This window comes from Leptinotarsa decemlineata, unplaced genomic scaffold, assembly GCF_025532065.1.
Source record: "Leptinotarsa decemlineata unplaced genomic scaffold, Ldec_3_MD MMD2_P_RNA_scaffold_14, whole genome shotgun sequence".
Classification (NCBI taxonomy): Eukaryota; Metazoa; Arthropoda; class Insecta; order Coleoptera; family Chrysomelidae; genus Leptinotarsa; species Leptinotarsa decemlineata.
Genome location: NW_027412528.1, coordinates 13,449,157 through 13,475,802, shown reverse-complemented (window position 1 = coordinate 13,475,802; position 26,646 = coordinate 13,449,157). Strand labels below are relative to the sequence as shown.

The window sequence follows — 26,646 nt, the reverse complement described above, 5'->3', positions numbered from 1 at the left end:
GATCTTCAGGTCATCAACAAAGAAAAGAAATTCACTATAAAGAATAACATCTTTCAAGTCATTTACAAATAGGTTGAAAAGCAATGGCCCTAAATGAGAACCCTGTGGTACACCCGATGGAACTGTAATTGAAGAAGAAACTGAGTTACCATATTTTACAAATTGTACTCTGCAGGCTAGATAATTTTCAATCCATTTCAGAATGTTTTCTTGAATACCCAAAGTGTTTAGGTTATGCAACAGCAAATTGTGGTTTACTCGGTCAAAATCTGTGTAAATAGAATCCATCTGGTGTCTATTTTCGAAGGCATTTATTATACAATGTTGATAAATAAGCAGGTTTGTGCTGGTAGATCTTTCACTACTGAATCCATATTGTTGATTAATGTTTATATGGCTACAATCTCATGTTAGCTTTTTTGTAATTAGCCTGTCTAACAATTTGGGTAATTCTGATTCATTACAGACTGCTCGATTATTTTTTATATCATTATGTGATTCACTTTTATAAATAGGTTTGAAAAACTGCTCCAATAATCTGAAAACATCGACGATTTCAAGGAAATATTGAATATCATGATAATTGGTTTTACCAGAGTAAAAATACATTTAATTAATAATGGCGGAATTCCATCAGGACCTGTATACAATTTCCCACGTAATGACATGACTAGATAGATTATTTCTTTAATATCAACGCTATAACTACATATATCAACCGTCTTACTAAATTCATACTCTGGAATTTGGTTAACTGTTTCACTCACTGTAAACTGATGAGAATTATTCTGCAAAGAGATTTACAATATCATTACTGTTTTCGCTGACACAACCATCATAATACATTTTAGATGGAAAGGAGTGTGATTTTTTTTATTATTAATATAATTTCAGAAGCTTCTATCATTATTGTTGATGAATTTCACTAGTTCGGACTTCCATTGTCTATTATATAAAATGATTTGAAATCCCTGAAACAAGTAAAAAAGAATAATTAAAAAGAATAGTTGAAAATAACAATTATATTAAGCAACAATAAACCTGAAATGAAATGATAGTGAAATAACCTACAAGTAAAAAATATAATAATTGAATAAATAAAAATTAAAGGAATGCAAAAAGAAAATAATAAAATAAAAATAAAAAAGTGTAGAGATTCCAAGTCACGTTAGTTCACGACGTTTCGATTGTTGGTATCTACAATCGTCTTCTGGTGATGACTGGACTGATTCCTCCGAGAGATGACTATTTTATAGGTCGTTGAAATACTTTCACTTCCTCTACTTTCCATTTTCCGCTTCACTGATTCCGTAAGAGATGACCGATTTGGCGGGAGTTGGTCATTTTTCGTTTGATGATGGGTTTCCATATGTTTCGTATATCTACGCTGGCCTGGCTGAATACGTTGTTGGACAACATGTATGCGGCTTCCTTAAATTTTCTCCTGGACCAATGTTCCTCTCTGTGCAAGATCTCAGCTTGGGACCACTCGATGTTGTGTTGATGGGTCCAAACATGGTCTGCTATTCCTGATTTGCTGGTTTCTCCTCGCTGTGTGTGCTTCTTGTGCTCGGCAATGCGAACATTCAATGGCCTCTTAGTTTCACCAATATAGGATTCTCCGCACTCACAGGGTATCCGGTAAATGCAATTCTTGGAATCGCAGTCCGCGTTTGGGGGCCTGGTTTTCGTGAGGCTGCTACGGATAGTGTTACCGGATCTGAAACAGGTTCTAATGTTGTACTTGGAACCAATTCTTCTTATCCTCTCCGATAATCCTCTGATGTAGGGAAGTGCAAGCACTGGTTGTGACGGCTTCTCTTCCTTGCGAGGCTCCTGCTGTCTTTTAGCCAAAGTCTTTTCTACCATCGCTTTGGAGTATCCATTCCGCTGAAGATCATTTTTGATGATGTCTAGTTCCTTCTCGAGACCTTCCTTTGTATTACAGAGCCCAAAAGCACGGTCTAATAGAGTCTTGATGATTCCTCTTTTTGTCGATTGATGGTGGTTGGATTCGTGGTTCAGATACTGTCCCGTATGAGTGGGTTTTCGGTATACAGATGTTTCCCACTTAGTGTCGGTCTTTTTCACCAAAACGTCTAAGAATGGCAATTCATTGTGGATTTCCTTCTCCGTTGTGAAAGTGATGGAAGGTCTCACGCTGTTGATGTGTTTCAGAAAGGCGTCTAGTTCAGTATTCCCATGGTTCCATATTATGAAGGTGTCGTCAACATATCTCAACCAGACTCGAGGTTTCTTGTGGGCTTCTTCAATGGCCAGAGTTTCAAACCACTCCATATATATGTTGGCTGTGACTGGTGAAAGTGGCGATCCCATTGGCAGTCCCTCATCTTGTGTAAAGAATTCGTCCTTCAGTTGGAAATAACAGTTTCGTACACAGCATCCTAGTAATTCCATAATTACTTCTATAGGTAGATTCGTTCTCTCTTTCAGGTTCCCGTCTTCGGATAGCTTTCTCTGTATGATTTGGAGTGCTTCTTCGACCGGAACGTTGGTGTAAAGGCTTTCCACGTCGAAACTAATTAGTTGATCTTCCTGTGTGACTTCAATTGACCCAAGTAGTTCGACAAAATGTCTTGAATTCTTCACAAAAGACGATGTTTTCCCTTGTAATGGTTGTATTAAGGGAAGTAAAAATCTAGACAAGTTTTGAGTAGCCGAATCTCTGGAGCTGATGATCGGTCTAAGCGGAACGTCTTTCTTGTGGATTTTGGGTAGACCATACAAGTGAGGGGGCTTACTGTGGTGCGGTGTTAGGCATGATCTTTCCTTGTCCGAAAAATAGACTTGGTGTTTTTTCAAAATCTGGTACAACTTCCTTTCGATTGATGCAGTAGGGTCCCGTACGATCTTTGTGTATCGTCCCTTCTGCAGAACCTCTTCGATCTTCTGTTCGTAGAGAACGGTGTCCATTACCACAGTAGCGTTTCCTTTATCTGCAGGTAGGATCTTAATAGTGTTGTCTCTACGTAGGCCGTTCAGAGCTCTACGTAGAGACAACACTATTAAGATCCTACCTGCAGATAAAGGAAACGCTACTGTGGTAATGGACACCGTTCTCTACGAACAGAAGATCGAAGAGGTTCTGCAGAAGGGACGATACACAAAGATCGTACGGGACCCTACTGCATCAATCGAAAGGAAGTTGTACCAGATTTTGAAAAAACACCAAGTCTATTTTTCGGACAAGGAAAGATCATGCCTAACACCGCACCACAGTAAGCCCCCTCACTTGTATGGTCTACCCAAAATCCACAAGAAAGACGTTCCGCTTAGACCGATCATCAGCTCCAGAGATTCGGCTACTCAAAACTTGTCTAGATTTTTACTTCCCTTAATACAACCATTACAAGGGAAAACATCGTCTTTTGTGAAGAATTCAAGACATTTTGTCGAACTACTTGGGTCAATTGAAGTCACACAGGAAGATCAACTAATTAGTTTCGACGTGGAAAGCCTTTACACCAACGTTCCGGTCGAAGAAGCACTCCAAATCATACAGAGAAAGCTATCCGAAGACGGGAACCTGAAAGAGAGAACGAATCTACCTATAGAAGTAATTATGGAATTACTAGGATGCTGTGTACGAAACTGTTATTTCCAACTGAAGGACGAATTCTTTACACAAGATGAGGGACTGCCAATGGGATCGCCACTTTCACCAGTCACAGCCAACATATATATGGAGTGGTTTGAAACTCTGGCCATTGAAGAAGCCCACAAGAAACCTCGAGTCTGGTTGAGATATGTTGACGACACCTTCATAATATGGAACCATGGGAATACTGAACTAGACGCCTTTCTGAAACACATCAACAGCGTGAGACCTTCCATCACTTTCACAATGGAGAAGGAAATCCACAATGAATTGCCATTCTTAGACGTTTTGGTGAAAAAGACCGACACTAAGTGGGAAACATCTGTATACCGAAAACCCACTCATACGGGACAGTATCTGAACCACGAATCCAACCACCATCAATCGACAAAAAGAGGAATCATCAAGACTCTATTAGACCGTGCTTTTGGGCTCTGTAATACAAAGGAAGGTCTCGAGAAGGAACTAGACATCATCAAAAATGATCTTCAGCGGAATGGATACTCCAAAGCGATGGTAGAAAAGACTTTGGCTAAAAGACAGCAGGAGCCTCGCAAGGAAGAGAAGCCGTCACAACCAGTGCTTGCACTTCCCTACATCAGAGGATTATCGGAGAGGATAAGAAGAATTGGTTCCAAGTACAACATTAGAACCTGTTTCAGATCCGGTAACACTATCCGTAGCAGCCTCACGAAAACCAGGCCCCCAAACGCGGACTGCGATTCCAAGAATTGCATTTACCGGATACCCTGTGAATGCAGGAAAATCCTATATTGGTGAAACTAAGAGGCCATTGAATGTTCGCATTGCCGAGCACAAGAAGCACACACAGCGAGGAGAAACCAGCAAATCAGGAATAGCAGACCATGTTTGGACCCATCAACACAACATCGAGTGGTCCCAAGCTGAGATCTTGCACAGAGAGGAACATTGGTCCAGGAGAAAATTTAAGGAAGCCGCATACATGTTGTCCAACAACGTATTCAGCCAGGCCAGCGTAGATATACGAAACATATGGAAACCCATCATCAAACGAAAAATGACCAACTCCCGCCAAATCGGTCATCTCTTACGGAATCAGTGAAGCGGAAAATGGAAAGTAGAGGAAGTGAAAGTATTTCAACGACCTATAAAATAGTCATCTCTCGGAGGAATCAGTCCAGTCATCACCAGAAGACGATTGTAGATACCAACAATCGAAACGTCGTGAACTAACGTGACTTGGAATCTCTACACTTTTTTATTTTTATTTTATTATTTTCTTTTTGCATTCCTTTAATTTTTATTTATTCAATTATTATATTTTTTACTTGTAGGTTATTTCACTATCATTTCATTTCAGGTTTATTGTTGCTTAATAAAATTGTTATTTTCAACTATTCTTTTTAATTATTCTTTTTTACTTGTTTCAGGGATTTCAAATCATTTTATATAATAGACAATGGAAGTCCGAACTAGTGAAATTCATCACGAAACATTGTCAATCACCTTCAAATAAATTATTGTTGATGTTATTTCCTACTTTTTGTATGTATGCTTGATGGCAAGTGTTTCTCCAAGCTTTGCACTTATCTCTCAAAAATGTATAAAAAATTTCCATTTTTGTATTCTCCGTGAAGCTCAAAATTGAACCATATTGGAAAAGTAGAAGCTTCGTATTTTTTTAGTGGAACATAGTACTCCAGAGCTGTATAGAGAATATTGTAAAAATTTGTAACTACAATATTTAATTCCTCATCTTTCAGTATTTCGATATCCCAATTGATACTTGCCAAGAAATCATTCATGTCCATATAATCTTCATATTCTAGATATTCCTTTGTATAATTTTTTAAATCAAAACATACCGAAGAAAAATGTAATGTATTTTGAAAAATTTGGTCCGATGGATTTTGAACAGACATAATTGTTGCAATAAACTTGAAAGCGATAAAATTTTCGAATAGAGAATGTCCGATATATCACAAACCTATAGTTCCCAATCAAAAACATGGGGGGTTGTACCTGTCATTCAAAGGGGGTTGAAGGTAGGGGTAGCATTTTTACCTTGAAGAATGTCAAATCGTAATTTACATTTGACTTGTTTCGGGATTTTTTTAAATATGTTTAGTCACCGAAATGATGAATTTATTCCATTTATTCCATTACACACTATATGTATATGCAGTAATTACCATTCCTTGTATCATTTGTATCATTTCAGGTATGCTGGTGATTGTGATATTAAATTTCGTTTGAGAGGACTACTTGGAGGAATAAAAAATTTCCAGGTGATTATTCTTAACGAAAAATATCCTTATTCTGTTAACATTTTATTTTTACTCAGTATATTATGTTTTAAGTTATATGGAAAATTACGTATAGTTCTCAAACCCTTAATCCGACATTTTCCTCTTATCGGAGGAGTGCAAGTCTTCTTTCTCAATAATCCGGAAATTGAATTCGATCTGGATGGGATTGCTGGAATTCTGGACATACCTGGAATCAAGTAAGTGTCAATTTATTTATGAATCCTTGACATCTTTGTTCTGATTATAACTTAATCATAGCATCTATTTCATAAGGAGTCTTGGTGGAATATTTAAAATATATTCCTTGAAAAGAAAAATTAAAACATTTCAGTCTGCAATGGGTTTCATAATGAAACATCTAATGAAGAATTTTATCAAAATTTTATAGAAAACTGGTGAAAAACGAGTACAAAAAATTATTATATTCAAAATAATCGATTTGGAAGCGAACGAAATAACTTTACATTCCAGCCTAGAAAATTAACTTCAATTCCATTGATGTTATGAAAATTGCGATAATTGTCTTGGTTTTAAAGTCACTTTTTTGTCGATATATATATATATATATATATATATATATATATATATATATATATATATATATATATATATATATATATATATATATATATATATATATATACCGGGTGTCAACGAATCTATTAGACAAGTCATAATTTCTAGACTATTAGGAGAATTGAAATGAGATTTGGTATAGTTGAATGGTATGTGGAGAGGAATGTTTTCACATATTTTTCACTTTCCGGTCACTTCCGGTTTCAGCGGAAATGGCTCCGGTTCTGAATTTTTAAATGGAACACCCTGTATATTGTAACATTTTTGGATTTCTGAGACAATTCTGGATCAGAAACTGACATTTCTGGAAGTTTTTCAGCCTACTTGATTTTTTCAGAGTCACTTTTAAAATTGCATCTAGGTGGCCATGATCGGACGTAAACTAATCTATGGACCTCAGGTGATATCAGAAAATTGCAATAGCGGAGTTTTAGTGACAAGTGTGTTGAATATGAATGAGACAAGTTTACAAAATAACATTTTCGTGTCTAACTATTATTTTTCAAATGGCGACCATTTTTTGACAAGCAATTTCCGAAAAAAGGATTTTTTGACGAATCTAACGTTACTAATTTATTTGCGATTGGATCAACAAATTTAACAAATTTAACTAATAATTTCAGCGATGCACTTAGATTTTTTGCAATATCCTAAGTTCTTGAAAATTCCACTATAGTAAATTTTCAAAGTGCATCCCTCCTTGTTCAAGACACATTTCAGCTCGTTCAATTGTTTCTCTCAACACGTTTTGTAACATTTGAGGCGATATACTTCTAAATGCCTGTTGAATCCTTTCTTCTAAGATTTCGAGAGTGGCTGGGGCTGTTGCATAGTAGACCCTTTCTTTTACATATCCCCAAATGAATAAATCTAACACAGTCAGATCCGGTGAGCGGGCAGGCCACCGTACTGGACCGTTGGTTGCAATAACTCTATTATTAAAATGCTCTATCTTGCTGGAAGTAAATTTGCCGTAAAACTTCTAAAGGCATATCATTAAGATGATCCTCGATTTCATTTTGAAGAAAACCCAAGTATCTAACCCTTGTTAACTGACCTTGAAACAATATTGGACCAATTATTCTGTTTCCAACGATACCAGCCCAGACATTGACGCCAAACCTTTCTTGAAAATTGCCCTCTCTCATTGCATGTTGATTTTGTTGGGCCCAGTACCGACAATTCTGCTTATTAAACATGCCATTATTTGTAAACCGTGATTCGTCGGAAAATAGAATGAAGTTGATAAAATTTGGGTTAACTCTATGATTTTGAAGCAACCAATCACAAAATACTACTCTTCTATTGCCGTCGTCAGCATACAAATGTTGATGTAACTGATATTTAAATGCTCGATATCCGTGCTTTTTCAGTATTTTTCTTGCTGATTCGTGACTTATCTGCATTTTTCTACTAATTTCTCTTAAAGAAACCGTTTTGTCAACTTCTACCATAGCAAGAACGTTAATCTCAGTCTCCTCATTTATGACAAACCTCTGTTCTGCGTCTCGATTTCCCTCTTGCCTAAAACGACTCTCAACATAGGGAAAATACTGATGAGATGGGTGTTGCCGATTGGGATCTCTCTGAGCATACAACTCAGCAGCTTTCCTTGAATTTCTGTGGCATTCTCCAAACAATAACAACATATCCACTTTTTCACTTTGAGTATACATTATTTCGACGAAAAATTAAACTAAAATTAACGAAAATCAAAAGAAACTTCTACTTTCTGCTCATAAAGCTTATGTCACTGTCATAACCTAGGTGAGCGTTTTGTTCTCCAAAGTGGACTTGATGGAAATAACCGCAAAATATTATGCATCATTCCTATCCATGGCACCCTTGACAAAAGTAAATGAATTTGTATCGAGTATTTTCCTCAGTAATATTTAATTTATGTTCTTATTTGTAATCCAATCGCAAATAAATTAGTATCGTTAGATTTGTCAAAAAATCCTTTTTTCGGAAAGTGCTTGTCAAAAAATGGTCGCCATTTGAAAAATAATAGTTAGACACGAAAATGTTATTTTGTAAACTTGTCTCATTCATATTCAACACACTAGTCACTAAAACTCCGCTATTGCAATTTTCTGATATCACCTGAGGTCCATAGATTAGTTTACGTCCGATCATGGCCACCTAGATGCAATTTTAAAAGTGACTCTGAAAAAATCAAGTAGGCTGAAAAACTTCCGGAAATGTCAGTTTCTGATCCAGAATTGTCTCAGAAATCCAAAAATGTTACAATATACAGGGTATTCCATTTAAAAATTCAGAACCGGAGCCATTTCCGCTGAAACCGGAAGTGACCGGAAAGTGAAAAATATGTGAAAACTCTCCTCTCCACATACCATTTATCTGTACCAAATCTCGTTTTGATACACCTAATAGTCTAGAAGTTATGACTTGTCTAATAGATTCGTTGACACCCGGTATATATATATATATATATATATATATATATATATATATATATATATATATATATATATATATATATATATATATATATATTCGAACTCTATTTTTCAAATTATTCATTGCCCTCAACACACTTATTTGCTGCATTGTTGCGAAATCATTCAAAATCCTCAATCTTGAGTCTTGCACATTTTCTATTTCTCTGCCAGCGTAAATCCTATTTTTCAATGTCCCAATAGAAAATAGTCCAAAATAGTAAGATCTGGTGATCTTGCAGGCCATTATATTGGCCCAGTATTTGTCTCGAAATGGAAGGACTCCCATTCGAACATTTATTGCGACATTAATTTTTTTTGTGTATATAAATCACTTCATTTCAATTTTTATTACAATTGTAGTGTTCGTTTCGGATGTTTTTATTGGTATCATTTCTGTTTCTGCTTATCAAAACACATATAATATATTTTTGTTGCAGATATGTTACAGAAAATCATAAAAGGTTTTCCTATTCAAAGTTCATTGTAGACAACGCTCAGAGCAATAAAAAAATATGAATAGGTATCTGAAAATGAAAAAAAAAACTCTCGAAAAACTCTACGGTACATAGGGAGACGAATGAATTGTTATTGTGTTCTTATTCAACTCAGTCAACCAATTTCCAGGTCCGCAATTCAAAAGGAAATAACTCACACAATTATAATCAAATATTACCCAAACATCCCGAAATTAAAAATTCAAAGATGGGGGTGGCCTAAGTCAGTATGAAAAATTCATGGACATATTCTGATAGCCCACATCACGGGTCAATAGCAAAATGTGAACAGATTTTCAATATGTCTGTAAATAAAGAAGATATGGGCAAAAGAATAATTTGGGATTTTTTGGTTTCACCTGTATATCTCCAGAACCAAAAGATATATATTCGATTTTTTCACATCATTGAATAGGTCTCTAAAATACACAACTTTGCTGCAATTTAACCGACACTCTATCTGTTATCGTTTACGAGATCCCCATGTACAGAAACAAATTTGAATAGCCTTGTATATACATGTATATATATATATATATATATATATATATATATATATATATATATATATATATATATATATATATATATATATATATATATATATATATATATATTTTGAATGAAGCAACACATTTTTTTTATTTTCAGTATTTTAATATTAAATTTTACAAAAAGGATTTGAAGCTTTCTATCTTCTATTAAATATCTGCGAGCGCTTTCGACAGCTGGTCCTACTATCATCTTGTAGGCACTCCTCAAACTCCTTGATGAGTGCCTCATATGGTTGAGAATTTCGGGAGTTATTTCTCTGGAATGCCTCATGATATTCTCTCTCAGATCTTCCAATGTTGTTGATTCTATTTCCTATACTTTAGACTTCAAATGACCCCATACAAAGCCATCCTGTAGGACCTCTTCTGCCAATTCGTTCAATAACTCCAAAACGTATTTGGTCGTACATTTTTTCTGAATGATTATCATTGAACACACGAGCAGCAGCTCTAGCACTATTTCCATTCTGGTAGTACAAACTCACTATTTCCATCCGTTCTTGAAGCGTATAAACCATTGCTTCTCAAGATATCACTGAAACAAAAACACCAATTGAAACTTCACCTGGTAAGTAATCGTTATTGTAGAATGAGACAAATACAAAATGAAGAGAATATCGAGTTCAAACTTAACTAGGGAAAGTGAGACTTTTTTGAAGTATACTGCACAAAAACATCTATGAAACCTAGGAAACAGATTGTACAAAAGTTCATTCAGAGTGGCTCGTTTCCAACTCAAATAATTTTTAGCTTCCACACTATGAGCTTCAGACCATAATGTATTCTACTTTGTTGAAATCTGTTCTTCATGAAACATCTGATAATGCAATTAGCCATAAAATAATGGTGACATGCTCTGGGGGTGCATTGGGAAAGTTAGATCAAATGTGAATATGTCAAAATGTGTCCACCTCTATACTATTGTTGAGGTGTTTTTTAATTTTTCCTGCAAATCATTGTTTCAAAAGTTATTCAGAGTGGCTTGTTTTCAACTCAAATAATTTGTAGCTCCCGAACCATAAGCTTCGCTGAAATCTGCTCATTATGAAGCATCTGATAATACGAAACAATATGGGATGATCCAATTGAAAAGAATCGGTGAAATTATCTTGCGGTGCGACAGGGGAAGTAACATCAAATGTAGATATGTCGAAATGTGTCCCCCTGTATACTATGGTTTACGTGTTTTTTTATTTTTCCTGCAATAAATTGCACCACAAGTTATTCAGGGTGGCTCCTTTTAAATATAATGCACTGGATATAGACATAATGTGCTGAGTAGTTGACGAAAAATTGAAATTATTTTTTACTACTAAATTTTCATTCCAGCGAATCGCTGAGGAAATGTGTTTGTGACACGGTAGCTTCTTTCATGGTACTACCAAATAAGTTTCCGGTACGATTTAGTAAAGAAGTGAGCACGGAAAAATTGATAACACCAAATCCAGCTGTAAGTATAATGGTTTCAGAGAACTTCATGATGTATCGCATATTTGTCTGAAGGATTAATCCAAATTGAAATCGGATATCGGTAGGTATTCATTTATTTTTTTAGTTGTTTGTTTCTCAACGGAACGAAAGCGCAACTGGGACACATATTATTAACACGCTTTTATTAGCTTCACCTATATGTATGTATAGCTTGTTTGCTGGATCTATTCGCGGGCAGATGGCGCTTTACGTAACCTCCTTGATATTATTCGAACTCATTCACATGTATTTCTTCATTTGAAAGTATTTTTTGTAAATTAAAAAACACGCTTTTGAAGAACATCGAATTAAAAGTTGAAAATATTTTTTTAAATAAGCTTAAAACAATAACGAACGAAAAATACTTGTATTATTGTAAGAAAGGCGTGGGCGCTTCATGTCATATTTTTTGTATATCAAGCGCCCGTCGCTTTTTTCACAATAATACTAATATTTTTCGTTCGATATTGTTTTAAGCTTATTAAAAAAATTGTTCAACTTCTCAGTTCGATGTTCTTTAAAAGCGTGTTTTTTAGTTTTTTAAGCTATATTCCTCTTCATTATTTGTTTCTTGGAAATTAGGACTATATAACACGAAATTCGACTTCAATCTTATATATACTCGTAATATATAATATTATATATAATAATATATAATGTAGCACCCTTGGACTACTTCAAATATCAAAAGTCAAAGATTATCTATATCCGACGCCTGTTGAATATAATCCAATGCCGTTTGTGGTATTAGCCAGTGGAGTAGTTGTTTTCTGATAGGCGTCCATTCAACCTACTGTGTAGGTAAATCCGAGACTGGCTTGAACATTTGAAGTTCATTTATTTAGATTCGTCCTATAAGGACATTTTCAAACATATATATTAAACAAAAAAATAGCTCTTATATAACACCACTGTAGGTAATAAGGCAGTTACCCCGATACCCTCATTTCAAAACTGGTAAGTAAACTAAATCGATTTGATCATTTAACAGGTTGCACCCGCAATGTTTATGCTTATGAATTTCCAAGGATTCCAAATAATTGAGTTTGCAACCGAACCTTGGCAAGGAATGAGTTTGTTCCAATATACCTGTTTTAAATTGACGTTTTGTGATTTGATATTATTGAATATTAGTTCTTGTTACAATACTGTTAGTCCAGTCATTATAGTAAGTTCACCTCGGAATTCGAGATACCCAGCTGTAAGTCTGTAAATACTTGTATACTGACACCCTAAAAGTTGTCTCAAAACCTACATTTGGTAGGGTGTAAGCAACTATTAAATTTCAAGGTAAAAAGTCACAAAAATCGGTTTTTTGCGCTTTTTTTTGGAAATATCTCATTTCCTATGGCTATTTGTATTTATTATCAATATTGTAGAATACAAAATTCTCTACAAATTTTGTTTAAAAAATTTTTTATACGGTGAACCGTTTTCGAGATAGAGGGCGGAGAGCACGCGGTCACAGCATCCCTTTAGGTCAACCGGTGCCTCCGGTCGAAAACGCGCCATATATAGTTGATGAACTATCGATAAATCAATGATTATAAATATTTTTCAATTTTTATTAACTATTATATTATTATTTCATCATTTTTTTCCTAACTTATCCACTTTTTATTCAGTATTAATTTATTTAACAACACTTACCTGCCCATATAATTGCAGAATTATTAATGAAAATATAGGAATTATATTTGAATTTTAACCTAATTAATATTCATAACTTCTTACAGGATGAAAAAAAAACAAATAAATTATGAATTAATCTTTTTAATAAAAAATATCATTGAATACATTTATTTTTATTGAAAGTAAAGAAATGGAATAAAGGGTACAAAAACTACAATTTATAATTTTAATCATCTTCTTCCTCCTCATCGTCGTCTTCTGGCTGCTGGTAAATTTCAAACTGGTCTTCATTATCGTCTTCAACGACATTTGTCTCAAGTTCTTCCATGATTTCGGGGTCAAAGGTTCCATCTTCGTTAATGTCGCTCTGATATGGTAGAGCATTGAGACAAGCTTGCCCATTACCTTGGCCACAAGCTAAAGAGCATTGCAAGCCCGCTTTCCTGCATCCGCATCCCGAACCACAACCACTCTTGCAGTTGCAAAAAATTGTATTTAGCAAATCTTCTGGAGCAGGTGGTGAAATTGTCATGATAGGCTCCAGAAAATCGTTTCGCATTGCCCAACCCCATACCTGGGGTTCCAAATCATGTCTTAACCAAGTTTGAACTTGATAATATACACGGTTGAAATGTTGATGAGCAGCTGCACTTGTTGGTGGAATATTTGAAAGCTGCACAGGTTTATTAAGTTTTGTAGACTTAACGTAATGCATATAACGAAGATGATCGAGACTTTTCACAGATTTCGGAGCATTATAGACTGCCAATAAGGTTTGAGTTCCACTCTCTAATAATCTCTGGGCCGAACAATTTTCTTCCTCAAATGCTGCAGGTAGCTCATCCAAATTTGTCAATTTCTCAAAAACTTTTAAAAATGATTTTTTTCCTTTTTTAAAAAGCGCAGAAGTTGTGTCACAGCCACTTAATGCGTGCAGAAATAAAATATTTTTTTTAGAATGAGGATAATTATCAAAACTTTTAGTCGAGTATATCTCCGTTTTTACATTACCTTTCCCAACTTTTTTAAAGAAAATTTCTTGTTCGTAAGACAGTGTACGCCCAATTGAAATGACAAGTAAATCAATATCTTGTCCTATTATAACTGCAGTTTTTTTAGACTTTGATTCTTCAATTGCAGTTTCAACAATAAGAACATCCGCATCATCTCTGGCTTGTTTAGTAGTAATATTTGCAGCTTGTAATTTTTCAATTAACATATTAATGAACTTATCTTTGTTATTTCGATTTGATAAGAATTTTTCTTGAGTAACTGGTACAACCATTGTTTCATCGAAACAGACTTCATACGTTTTTGAAAGTGCAGCAGTTCTTCTCTGCTGCTCCATAGCTTTTACGTTCTTACTGTAGTCTGAATATCCGTCAAATATAACAATTATTTTGGAACTGTAATGCCTTTGTAAATAATTCATGTATTTATCAAAAATAATAGAAAAAGTATCTTCTCTGCTCCATACAACATGATGAAGAAGAAATCCGCCATCAATAATGAACGTCACATTATTTTCATTGAGAACAAAATCAATTGGGCTCATGTTGTCATACAATGAAGATTTTGTTGTTTTTCTCATGCCATCATTATCAAATAGAGCTGTTGGATACGGACTCAATTCATATTGAAGATATTCTTCAAGATTACTTTCAAATTGTTTGCTGACAGTAATTCTTTGGAAGAGTAATAATGGATCCACTGCAACTTTACAATCATTTATTTTTACAGATTTGTTAACACCGGAAAGTGGCAATACTTTTTCGGAGCGTTTAAGCTTTATTTCATTAAATGATAAGTCGGTGATCTTCTTCATAGACTCTAATTCAATTTCGTAAGCTCTGTGGCAGTTAATTTGCTCATTTCCAACAATTCCAGAAGCTATCGATATTAACTGCATAGTATTTGGAAAAGGATCATGGAGTTTATACCAATCAAATAGTATATTTACGTCAGCATTGTCTTTTTTCACTCCTGAGTCTCTGGTTGAAAGTCTCTATTTAAAATGTCATTAGTGTAAATGGGAATGTAATTATATTATGATTTGAGTTTTTCTCTTAATTTTTTTTTTAATTTTAGTAAACGGTTATCAGTATTATTGAATAGATATAGATTTAATGCATGAAGAAAATGATAAAATATGATATAATAGTTAATAAAAATTGACAAATATTTATAATCATTGATTTATCGATAGTTCATCAACTATATATGGCGCGTTTTCGACCGGAGGCACCGGTTGACCTGAAGTGATGCTGTGACCGCGTGCTCTCCGCTCTCTATCTCGAAAACGGTTCACCGTATAAAAAATTTTTTTAGACAAAATTTGTAGAGAATTTTGTATTCAACAATACTGATAATGAATACAAATAGCAAAAAACCCATAGGAAATGAGATATTTCCAAAAAAAGCGCAAAAAACCGATTTTTGTGACCTTTGACCTTGAAATTTAATAGTTGCTTACCTCTACCATATGTAGGTTTTGAGACAACTTTTAGGGTGTCAATATACAAGTATTTACAGACTTACAGCTGGGTATCTCGAATTCCGAGATTCTTACCTAATTTAAGCTTAAATGATTATGTATAATTTTGAGTAATTTTTGATGTTGACAAAAAATAAAAATAACTTTGCACCAAAAACTTTGAAAATTAATTTACTTTTCATTACAACTGATCGTGGTTAACATCATAGTTATGTAATTTGTAATACTGCAGGCCTTTGAAATAAACCGTCGTATACAGGATGCTGTCTATTTATCGTTTTAGCAAATTTTTTTTCGTAGTCACCATTTAAAAGAATGGGTAAAAAAATAAAACTTCACTTAGAGGGACACGACTTCAAATCTAGATTTGGACTTTGTTAATGCTGAACAACTTTTTTGAATAACATTTCCTAAGGTTTTTCAAAATAAAAATACTTTACTCCTGTCTTAAAATCAAATATCTGAAGGCTCCTCGTATATAACGTGTGTTTTACTGTATTTTGTTGGTGCATGTTTAGTTTTAGGGGATGCACAAACTTTTATCAAGAATAACATTTTGTCGAAAAACCGTTAAAAAATATGTTTCCCGTATGGGGATGACACTGTATATCATTCGTAATTATTTTCAGGGAGTTCTGAGAGTTCACGTCATCGAAGCAAAGAATTTGTTGAAAAAAGACATAACATTTACTTGCAAGGGAACATCCGATCCATATACTGCGCTCGTCGTAGGAGAACAGACGTATAAAACTGAAACTGTAGAGTGTTCAGTGAATCCAAAATGGGATTACTGGTGCGAGGTAATCATCATAAGTAGTGTGTATTTTGAAAGTTTTTTTATTTGAAGTGGTTCACGACCAAATATATGAAATTGTTATAAAAAACTGTCCAATCAAGAAATCAAAGGACTGTTTGTGAATGTGGTTTAATCAACAACATTCTAATTTTTCATTGACCTTATGTGGGTACTTTCACCTTCCACAATATGAAAAACATGAACTTTATACACGTGTAGAAAGGGCAAACTTTTCAGTTCACCGCGACAGATTACTGCGTAAATTCAAAATAGTTTCTGTAAAAATAATTTTCAGTAACTTGTATTCAATAATTTTGACAATCAAAAAAAAGGGCTGAAAAATTATACAGGTAATAATAATAAGCAGCGTCTTGGTGACAATATAAACAATGTACAAAAATAGAGCAGTTTCTTGAAACTACAATAAACAATAATTCCACAAAGCTGAAGCTGTCCGTGATATTGAGTTTATGTATTTCTAATGATATTGTGAAACTAGTAGTTACCAAGTTACTTAACGCTAACTCATTAATAAGAAGGGTGCAAGTCTTCAAAAATATAATAATATTGTAACGAGTATAATACCCCAATAATCTAAACTACGTATATCTACACACATACATATGCGTACCGATACAAATATTTACCTATATATAAAAAACCAATACAATTATTCACCAATAATTTTCAGATGAAGATATTATCATACAAATAACTTTCGAATTTCAGATACAAAGTAATGTGAATAAACATTGAATACATATTCATTATTCGAACAATTGTAGAATAGCCCTTCTTTCTATGGAAAGTATAAAATGCCGTATTTTTTTTTAATTGGGAAAGAGAGTATGATTGGACAATTTCTCTTGGTAGGTAATTGAAAAATCGTGGTGCTAAGAATGCTTGGCATTTTTGACCTATCTTTTTCCTTGCAATTAGAATCTTGAGTTGGTTGGAGTCCTTTGCTCTCGTGAGATATCTATGCTCATTAGTTTTTTGTGTTTGAACAAATAGATGACTGATTTGAAAAAATATTGTCTCAAATCAATCATTTCAATTTCTTCAAGGAGATCAGACGAATAGGTTCTTTTTTTATGAAGCATAATTCTAAAGAAAATGTTTTGCATATATTGCAATTTTTGAAGATTTGTATATGATGCAGCATTCCAGCCCAAAATTCCATACGATAATCAAGATTCAATTAGTGCAAAATTTTTAGAAGAGATAGGGTCAATATGTTGCTCATGTATCGGAATCTCCCTAGTAAATTTCTCAGAGTACTAGTGACACTATCTATATGACAATCCCGCCAGTCGATTTTTATCCCTGAATATTTAACATTTTCAGTACACTTATTTCTCAAAATATTGCTATGGTTCTTCACTTCTAGAAATATGTAGTTGGGTAAACTGTTTATAGTTTATATAACTTGTGATAGGTAGAAACATAGTTTTATCAAAATTGATAGTTAACGATTTATGATGGAACCAGTCGATAAACATTTCAACGAACTCCCACAACTTGTAATGTCATCCACAGCTGAGTATGGTCCGCAGTGTCGAAGACCTTTGCAAGATCAAGGAATACTCCAATTGTAGGACTGTGATTTTCTATCGCATGGTACATTTTTGCAGTAACTGATGAAGTAGCATCTTCTGTTGATTTGTTCACTTGGAAGCCAAACTGATTGGGTGAAATGATTTTGTTCTTGTCTGAAAAATGTTATAAAACTTACTAATCGGTGAGGTAGGTTTATAGTTTGAGAGATGACTTAACATCTTTTTTTGTGAATGGGTTTCTGTAGGAAAGACACCTTTTTCTGAGGCTTCATTCAAAATATAACATAAGGGTGTCGCTATTTCAGTGGAAATTTGTTTGATTGTTTCCACTTTCACATATTCAACGTTTCGCAGGCAAAAAGCTGTCTCCGTCTTCAGAATTGGAAAAAAATCTAAGTATATTAGCAATTTTTTCGTTGCTGATACTTTTTATTTCTGAACTTCCTCTACATACAGAGTGGTCCAACGAAAAGTATGCAACTTGCTTTTCTCCTTTTTTTGTAACTTAACGCAAAAATGCTCGGACAGGTCAATTTTGCTTTTGAGGGGGACACATTTTAGATGTATTTTTCTACCTGTGCCTTCAACCCCCTAGCGAGGGTGAGTAACAACCCTAAAATTTTAAATGGAAAGTGGGGTCGGGTGACATATCATTTGATAACAAAGTTCTCTTTCCAATGATACCTAATTTGTTGTATTTCACTCAAACATGTGGGTATTATGAAGAAAAACAACTACAACCCAGTACTTTGGAATGTGTAATTGACTTAGAAGAATCCTACTCCAGCAAGTGCTGAAAATGTGACCAATTTGCTTCCATACAATAATACAGATTCTGTTCAAATCTATTCCTAACATTCTGTAGCATATCAGGTGTTATACTTCTGAACTCTGCTGTGATTCGTTGGCGAAGATCTTCTATGGACTCGGGCTGCGTAGCAAAACATTTATTTTTCGAGTGTCCCCAAAGTAAGAAGTCTAAAGGCGATAAATCAGGTGACCTGGCAGGTCATTCAATGGGGCCTCTCCTTCCTATCATCATTATGATTTTGGTCATTTTCAATTATTTCTGTTATGAGAGGATCAATTGTATCTTCAAGCATGTTCAGGTAGACCTCACCAGTTAAATTCCCAGGAATAAAAAGTGGTCCTACGAAATGACTACCTAATATGCCACACCAGACATTGATTTTTTGAGAGGACTGGGTATGGACCTCTCGGAATAAGTGTGGGTTACTGTCATCCCAGTAACGGTAATTATGCCTATTCACAGCTCCATTTAAAAAAAATGTACTCTCATCGGAAAAGCACGTGTTGAATGATAGGTGCGGATCATCAATTAGTAGCTGGTTCAGTTGTTCACAAAATTGCTGCCTCCTATCAGGATCATCTTCATTGAGTTCCTGTACTAATTTAATTTTGTACCGATGAAATTTATAGGGAGACACCTGAGGCTGCAGCAAGCTGGGGTATGAATATGATCCTATTCAACATGTCCCAAAACAGCGACTTCCACTGCTTCATTTCTGATCGGTTTACGTGGCTGGTGTTTCATATTACAGACAGATCTGGCATCGACAAACTTTTGGACTAACTTGGCAACGTACGAATCATCCACATTTTTCCCGGGATGACTGTTATTAAAGAGGTGAGCAGTAAGTCAAGCTTAACTATTATGTTGATAATAGTTTAACAATTTCAACTCGTTCAGGAATGGAATAAACCATTTTTACAGTAAAGTTGAAATAATTTCAAAAGCAACCGAACTGAATCAATGAACGTTTGCCCAAATTCTTTTTGTACACTTATCTGCCGTTGTTATTTGAACCAAAAAAAGCACGAGAGAAATTGAGGAATGTAGTAGTGATAAAAATGCCGTTTTTTCCGCATTTTCATTAACACCAAAAATGTCGAGTGAATGTTCTTGCTTTTCTTATAACTATTCAAGTAAATACAACAAATTAGGTATCATTGGAAAGAGAATTTTGTGCCCTTTCAAATTATATATCACTCGACCCCACTTTCCATTCAAAATTTTAGGGTTGTTACTCACCCTCGCTAGGGGTTTGAAGGCACAGGTAGAAAAATACATCTGAAATGTGTCCCCCTCAAAAGAAAAATTGACCTGTTCGGTCATTTTTGCGTTAAGTTACAAAAAAAGGAGAAAAGCAAGGTGCATACTTTTCGTTGGACCACTCGATATGTCAAAGGAGTTTTCAAATGCGAAATTTTCCAGTGTTATTGATTGATTTCTGAAACATTTGATGTAGTACAAGGTGATATTTTGTCATTATCCATATTTTTGTCTTCGAAACGGGTAGCCAAATACAATCCATTTCTAAGGAGCTGTATACCCTTAATCTTTTAGTTGACGTCTCTTAGAATGAGGTTCATTGCCAATCATTCTCATCTTGTTTCATTCAACTCGATGTTTACAATCTGATTTTAAAATGTTTTCTGGCAATGTTTATTTCTGCTCATTGTCTATTTCTGGTATAATCTCGATGTTCAGCTCACACATTTCCAATGGTCTCAAAGTTTCTTCAATATATTTTTTACCGCGAGAACCAGGAGTTTCACAAATACAGTGTTTTTTGTCTGTGTTAATGGTTTTTATATGTTTGAGTGTGAGTTTGTGCATTTGTTGGTTTTCAAGAAGCCCTAACATCATATATATTTCCAACTCGAATTATAAGCAAAGAAAAAACTGCAAATTTAATCAGATTTTTTCCAATCCTGAAGGTAAACTCACGTATTAGCCTCCGAAATGTGAACATAAGTATCTGAATGAAATGAATGACTCAAGTTCGTCAGTATTCTAATTTTCCTTTCACTAGTTTCAGACTTTTGTCAATAACACATATTCAAGTCACTTCAGTCTCAACATGTTTTTGAACCAAAGTTATAAAATCCTCTGTACTTCATAGGCCAGTCATTTTAGGGGGTTTGTCTAGGAAAGTGGTCATACCCAGCTGTGAATTTGTATAAAATTCATATTTTGGCATAATGAAAGTATTCTCAAAATTCACATATAATTCGACGGCCGCAACTTCAAAAATTGGGGGTCAAAGGTAAAAAAAACGACTTTTCGCACGTTTTTTGCCAATATCTCATTCCCAATGGGTTTTATGCTAATTGTATTTATCACCAATATTGTAGAGAATTGAATTCTCCATAACTTTTGTGAAAAACATTTTTCCATACGTTAGATCGTTTTTGAGATAGAGGACAGTGCGAGCGCAGGCCAGAGATGATGCGGATGTTCTCATTATTGAGATAGCTATTGAAGAATCTAAACGTCAAAGAACAGCAATTATAGTCGGTGAAGATATTGATTTACTTGTGATTTTAATTGGGCGTACACTATCTCTTGAACAAAAGTTTTCTTTGAAGAAGTTGGCAAAGCAAATGTGAAAACGAAAATATACTCCTCTAAGAGTTTCGACGAATATTCAAGTTCTAAAAAACACATTTCGTTCCTTCACGTTTTAAGCGGCTGTGATACGACTTCTGCGCTCTTTAAAAAAAGAAAAAAACGTTTTTAAGAACTTTCGAGGAACTATCTAATTTGGATGAACTTGCCGCAGCATTTGAAAAAGGAAACTGCCCGGTTCAAAGATTATTTGATAGTGAATTGTAAATTTGTTAGCTATTTATAATGCTCCAAAGTCTGTAGATACTATCGATCATCTTCGTTATGCACAATATGTCAAGCTAACAAAGCTCGATAAACCTGTGCAGTTATGAAATATCCCACCAATAAGTGGAGCAACTCACCAACATTTTAATCGTGTTTATTACCAAGTTCAAACTTGGTTAGGACATGATTTGGAACCCCAGGAATGGGGTTGGATGATTCATAATGGATTGCTAGAATCTATTTGACCATTTTACCACCTGCTCCAGATGAGTTACTCAATACGATATTCTGTAACTGCAAAAGTGGTTGTGGTTCATGATGTGGATGCAGGAAAGCGGGGTTACAATGTTCTTTAGCTTGTGGCCAGTGTAATGGGCAAGATTGTCTCAATGCTGTACCATATGAGATCGATGTTAACGGAGATGGGTCCTTTGGTCCAGAAATCATGAAAGAATTGGCAACGAATCTGGGTGAAGATGACAAAGAAGATGATAATGCCCTTGAACTTATTTTATCTGTTTTTTTAATTTTTACATTCACAAATGCATCGAATGATATTTTTTAATAAAAATATTATTTAAAATTTTATTCCCTTTCTATTTATTTTTATTAATTAAAGATTAATTACTATAGATTAGATATAAATCATAATATAATATATATTTTTCCCTCTACAAATTTATAACTACACCGGCAGGAAAGTCTTATTGAATAAATTGATACTTAATAGAAAATGAATAATTAATGAAAATAATATTTAAATATAATGTATTTGTTATTTAAAAATGAAAATTATTTATAATTATTTATTAAGTGATAATTTATAAACCTTAAATGAGCTGATTTCGATCGGGACAACCAGTTGATTTCAAATAACACAACACAACAAAGTTTTTGTTTCGGGGTTGAAATTAGATGATTTTAATGTATTTCCACGTGTTAAAACCGAAAGTGACCATAAAAATTATATATTAGCTCTTGTTTTCAAGATATAGTATCATTATATTATATATATGTATATTGAGTTTTCAACAAATGAAATATTTCATCACCAACAGTTGGTACACATGTTTGTTTACATAACACCCCTCTCATCAGCTGTTCTTAAGTAGTAAACATAACCTATGTGAGTTTGTCAATTGTACGCACGTGGTTGCTATTGAAATTATCGTGTGAAGTTGATTTTTAAATTAATTTAAGTGCTGATCTGAAATGCCTCGAAAGTGTGTGAATTCTTCGATAGCTTTTGCTATATATGTGGTGAAATAACATTTAAGGCTCAGAAACGTAAAATGACACCTATCGTTAAGACAGCCTATGAACATTATTTTGGTGTGAAAGTTGGGGACCAAGATAAATCATGGGCTCCTCATATATGTTGTAATTCTTGTTCCGTCATATTGCGAGAGTGGCTGAAAAATAAAAACCGGGCAATGGCTTTTGCAGTACCTATGGTTTGGCGTGAGCCTACCAATCATACAGACGACTGTTATTTCTGCTTAACTCCTCCCATTAAGCAAGGTTTATCTATGAAGAAAAGAGGAACGGTTAAATACCCTAATCTCCCATCTGCTCTTCGGCCTGTACCACACTCAGACAATTTGCCAGTCCCTTCTCCACCCCAAAACTATGAAATTTTAGAGGAAGGTGATGAAGACTGTTTAGAAGGAGCAACCCATCCTTCTACATCCTATGACCCTGATTTTGAGGTAAGCGATAGGTCTAGTGATCCGCACAGAATTAGTCAAGCAGAGTTGAGTGACCTTATAAGAGATCTTCGCTTGTCTAAGGAAAAGGCTGAGCTGTTAGGGTCAAGACTACAACAGTGGAATCTTCTAAAACATGATGTGAAAATATCTCAGTACAGACAGCGTCAAAAAGATTTGCTTCCTTTTTTTGAGAAAAAAGAAAACCTCGTAGTTTGTTCTGATATTAATGGTTTGATGGACTGCTTGAATTTGGATCACACTCCATCTGAATGGAGACTGTTTATAGACTCTTCAAAACTAAGCTTAAAAGCTGTACTTCTGCATAATGGAAATCAGCTACCCTCTATTCCTATAGGTCATGCAGTTCACATGAAGGAAACGTATATAAATATGAAAACACTTCTCCAATCAATCAAATATGAACAACACAAGTGGCACATCTGTGGTGATCTGAAAGTCATTGCTATACTCCTAGGAATGCAATTAGGGTTCACCAAGTACTGTTGTTTTTTGTGTCTCTGGGACAGTCGGGATAGAAAATCTCACTATAAAAAAATGAACTGGTCTACACGAGACCTAAACCCTAATGAGAAAAATGTTTACGAGCCTCTTGTAGATCCTAAGGATGTTCTCCTTCCTTTGTGAAGGCCATGGACCAGGAAGGACAAGCTTTTAAGTACTTGAGAGCAAAGTTTCCCAGGTTGAGTGATGCTAAAGTCAAGGAAGGCATCTTTATTGGGCCTCAAATCCGTGAAATCGTAAATGATCCTGCTTTTGACATGATTTCAACAGGAAATGAAAAAAAAACCTGGGAAGCCTTTAAGGGGGTTGTACATGGGTTTTTAGGTAACAAAAGAGATGATAACTTCACAGCATTCGTTAAAGAGCTTCTTCAAGCTTACCACCAACTTGGATGCAACATGTCCTTAAAAATTCATTTTCTTCACTCCCATCTTAATTTCTTCCCACAAAACTGTGGAGCTGTGAGTGACGAACATGGAGAAAGATTCCATCAAGACATTGCCTTAATGGAACAGAGATATCAGGGCCGTTGGAATGAAGCAATGCTTGCAGACTACTGCTGGTCTGTGTGTAGGGATGCTCCAGAAGTGTTTTATAAAAGACAAGCTAAACGACAGCGATCTTACAATGAATCGGATGGACTTAATTGAAATTTGGTGGTACAAACTTCTTTTATTTGTCAAAACACTAAGAATAATGTTTTTTTTTATTAATTTTGTACTTAAAATATTCTAAAAGAAACATAACAATATTGTTTTATGTACTTTCACGTTTCACGTATAGTATAACTACTCTTTAAGATTAAGTACTGTGTATCTCAAAAACCAGAGCTAATAAAAATTTTTCATTGTTATTTTCGTTTTTATCACCCCAAAATTAGTAGAAATTGACTGATTTAGTGTAGGAAATATTCAAAAAATATTTTTTTGTTGTGTTGTGTAATATTTAATCTGCGCTCGCGCTACCCTGTATCTCAAAAACAATTCAACGAATGAAAAAATTTTTGAAACAAAAGTTGTAGAGAATTTGATTATCTACAATATTGATAATAAATACAATTAGTATAAAACCCATTGGAAACGAGATATTGGCAAAAAACTTGCAAAAATCGGTTTTTTTGACTTTTGACACCCAATTTTTGAAGTTGCGGCTGTCGAATCATATGTGAATTTTGAGAATACTTTTATGATGCCAAAATATAAAGTTTATACAAATTTACAGCTGGGTATGTCAATTTTCCGAAATACAGGCCTGAATCGACCTAAAATGACTGGACAGTTAGGAAATTATTGGTGAAGATTCCAACCGTCGGTGTTGTCATACCTGGTACCAAGGAGGGAGAATTGAAGAAGACTGATACATGATAATTTATTGTTTCTGGACTAATTATCTCCTGGAAAACTTGATAAATCAAACATCCCGTTATGGCCACAAAATACCATGAAAATACCATAATATATGAAAAACCAAATAGGACAGCAACCATCAAACGTAAAAAAAGACAAAAAATAATTTCCTTTCTTTCGTTTCATGAATGCTCTCATATTTTGACAGCAGAGTTGGATATCAAAAACGAAAAATCAAAATCAATGTTTATAAACGTTTTATTCACCCCAACTATGTTGATTCATACAAACAATATTTTTCCACTTGTTTCCACTTGTTTCCTATATGTTTCAACCCAATTTTCTTCACAGTTCATTATACTGGAATCAACTGGACAAGAACTCCATATCGATGTCTGGGATGAGGATCCTACCGAAGATGAATTTCTGGGAAGGTATGTATCATAAGAATTCTCAAAAATTATGTGTAAAAGCTACAACGAAGTTTTTTCTTCAGGGTTTCAGTGGACATCGCGTATCTAATCAAAACAGGACAAAGCGACTTGGTATGTCATTTTTTAAAACGTTATTGAATAATTATTTTTTAAAACGTTATTGAATAATTATTTATTGATGTTTGTGGTAAGACGACACTTCATTGGTCCAGAATTAATATACAGTGTTGGTCGGGTCGACTCAAAGAATTGAAATTTGTATTAATGAAATTTGTATTAATGAAATTAATGCATGAATACTTTATTTTGAAGTGAAATTCGCAGATGAAACTCTCAAGGTGGCGACTGGGCACCGTCTGTAGAAAAAAATTAAATAGAAAGGGGGTCTTGTGATATATCATTTTGGAGCTTCTGCCGAATACTTCACAATCCCAGAATATGAAGTCAATATCTTCGCCTACTACAAAATGAGACAACATTTAAAAATTTCCTAAGACAAACACATTTATATCGATATTTTTAGAAATATCCCTTTTCATCTGCCATATGGCAGTTCCAACAACCCGATAAGGTATACACCAGTCATTTAAGCTTAAATTAGGTAAGAATCTTGGAATTCGAGATACCCAGCTGTAAGTGTGTAAATACTTGTATATTGACACCCTTAAAGTTGTCTTAAAACCTACATATGGTAGGGTGTACGCAACTATTAAATTTCAAAGTCAAAGGTCACAAAAATCGGTTTTTTGCGCTTTTTTGTAAATATCTCATTTCCTATGGGTTTTTTGCTATTTATTTTCATCATCAATATTGTAGAATAGAAAATTGTCTACAAATTCTGTTCAAAAAAATTTTTCATACGGTGAACCGTTTTCGAGATAGAAGACGGAGAGCGCGCGGTCACAGGATCACTTTAGGTTAACCGGTGCCTTCGGTCGAAAACGCGTGGATCCATTGTTACTCTTGCAAAGAATTACTGTCAGCAAACAATTTGAAAGTAATTTTGAAGAATATCTCCAATATGAATTGAGTCCGTATCCAACAGCTC

General features: G+C 34.4%; 1 protein-coding gene across 6 annotated transcripts in view; it reads left to right on the top strand.

The window, feature by feature from the left end:
- Positions 1-26,646, top strand: part of LOC111516129 (extended synaptotagmin-2) — a 122,704-nt gene that overhangs the window by 57,818 nt on the left and 38,240 nt on the right. For all 6 annotated transcript variants that reach the window (XM_074179575.1, XM_074179582.1, XM_074179567.1 and 3 more), the window contains 6 exons: positions 5,823-5,889; positions 5,962-6,107; positions 11,326-11,446; positions 16,222-16,392; positions 25,516-25,598; positions 25,661-25,709. In XM_074179575.1, coding sequence (XP_074035676.1) covers positions 5,823-5,889; positions 5,962-6,107; positions 11,326-11,446; positions 16,222-16,392; positions 25,516-25,598; positions 25,661-25,709 — 637 coding nt within the window. The remainder of the gene's footprint in view (positions 1-5,822; positions 5,890-5,961; positions 6,108-11,325; positions 11,447-16,221; positions 16,393-25,515; positions 25,599-25,660; positions 25,710-26,646) is intronic.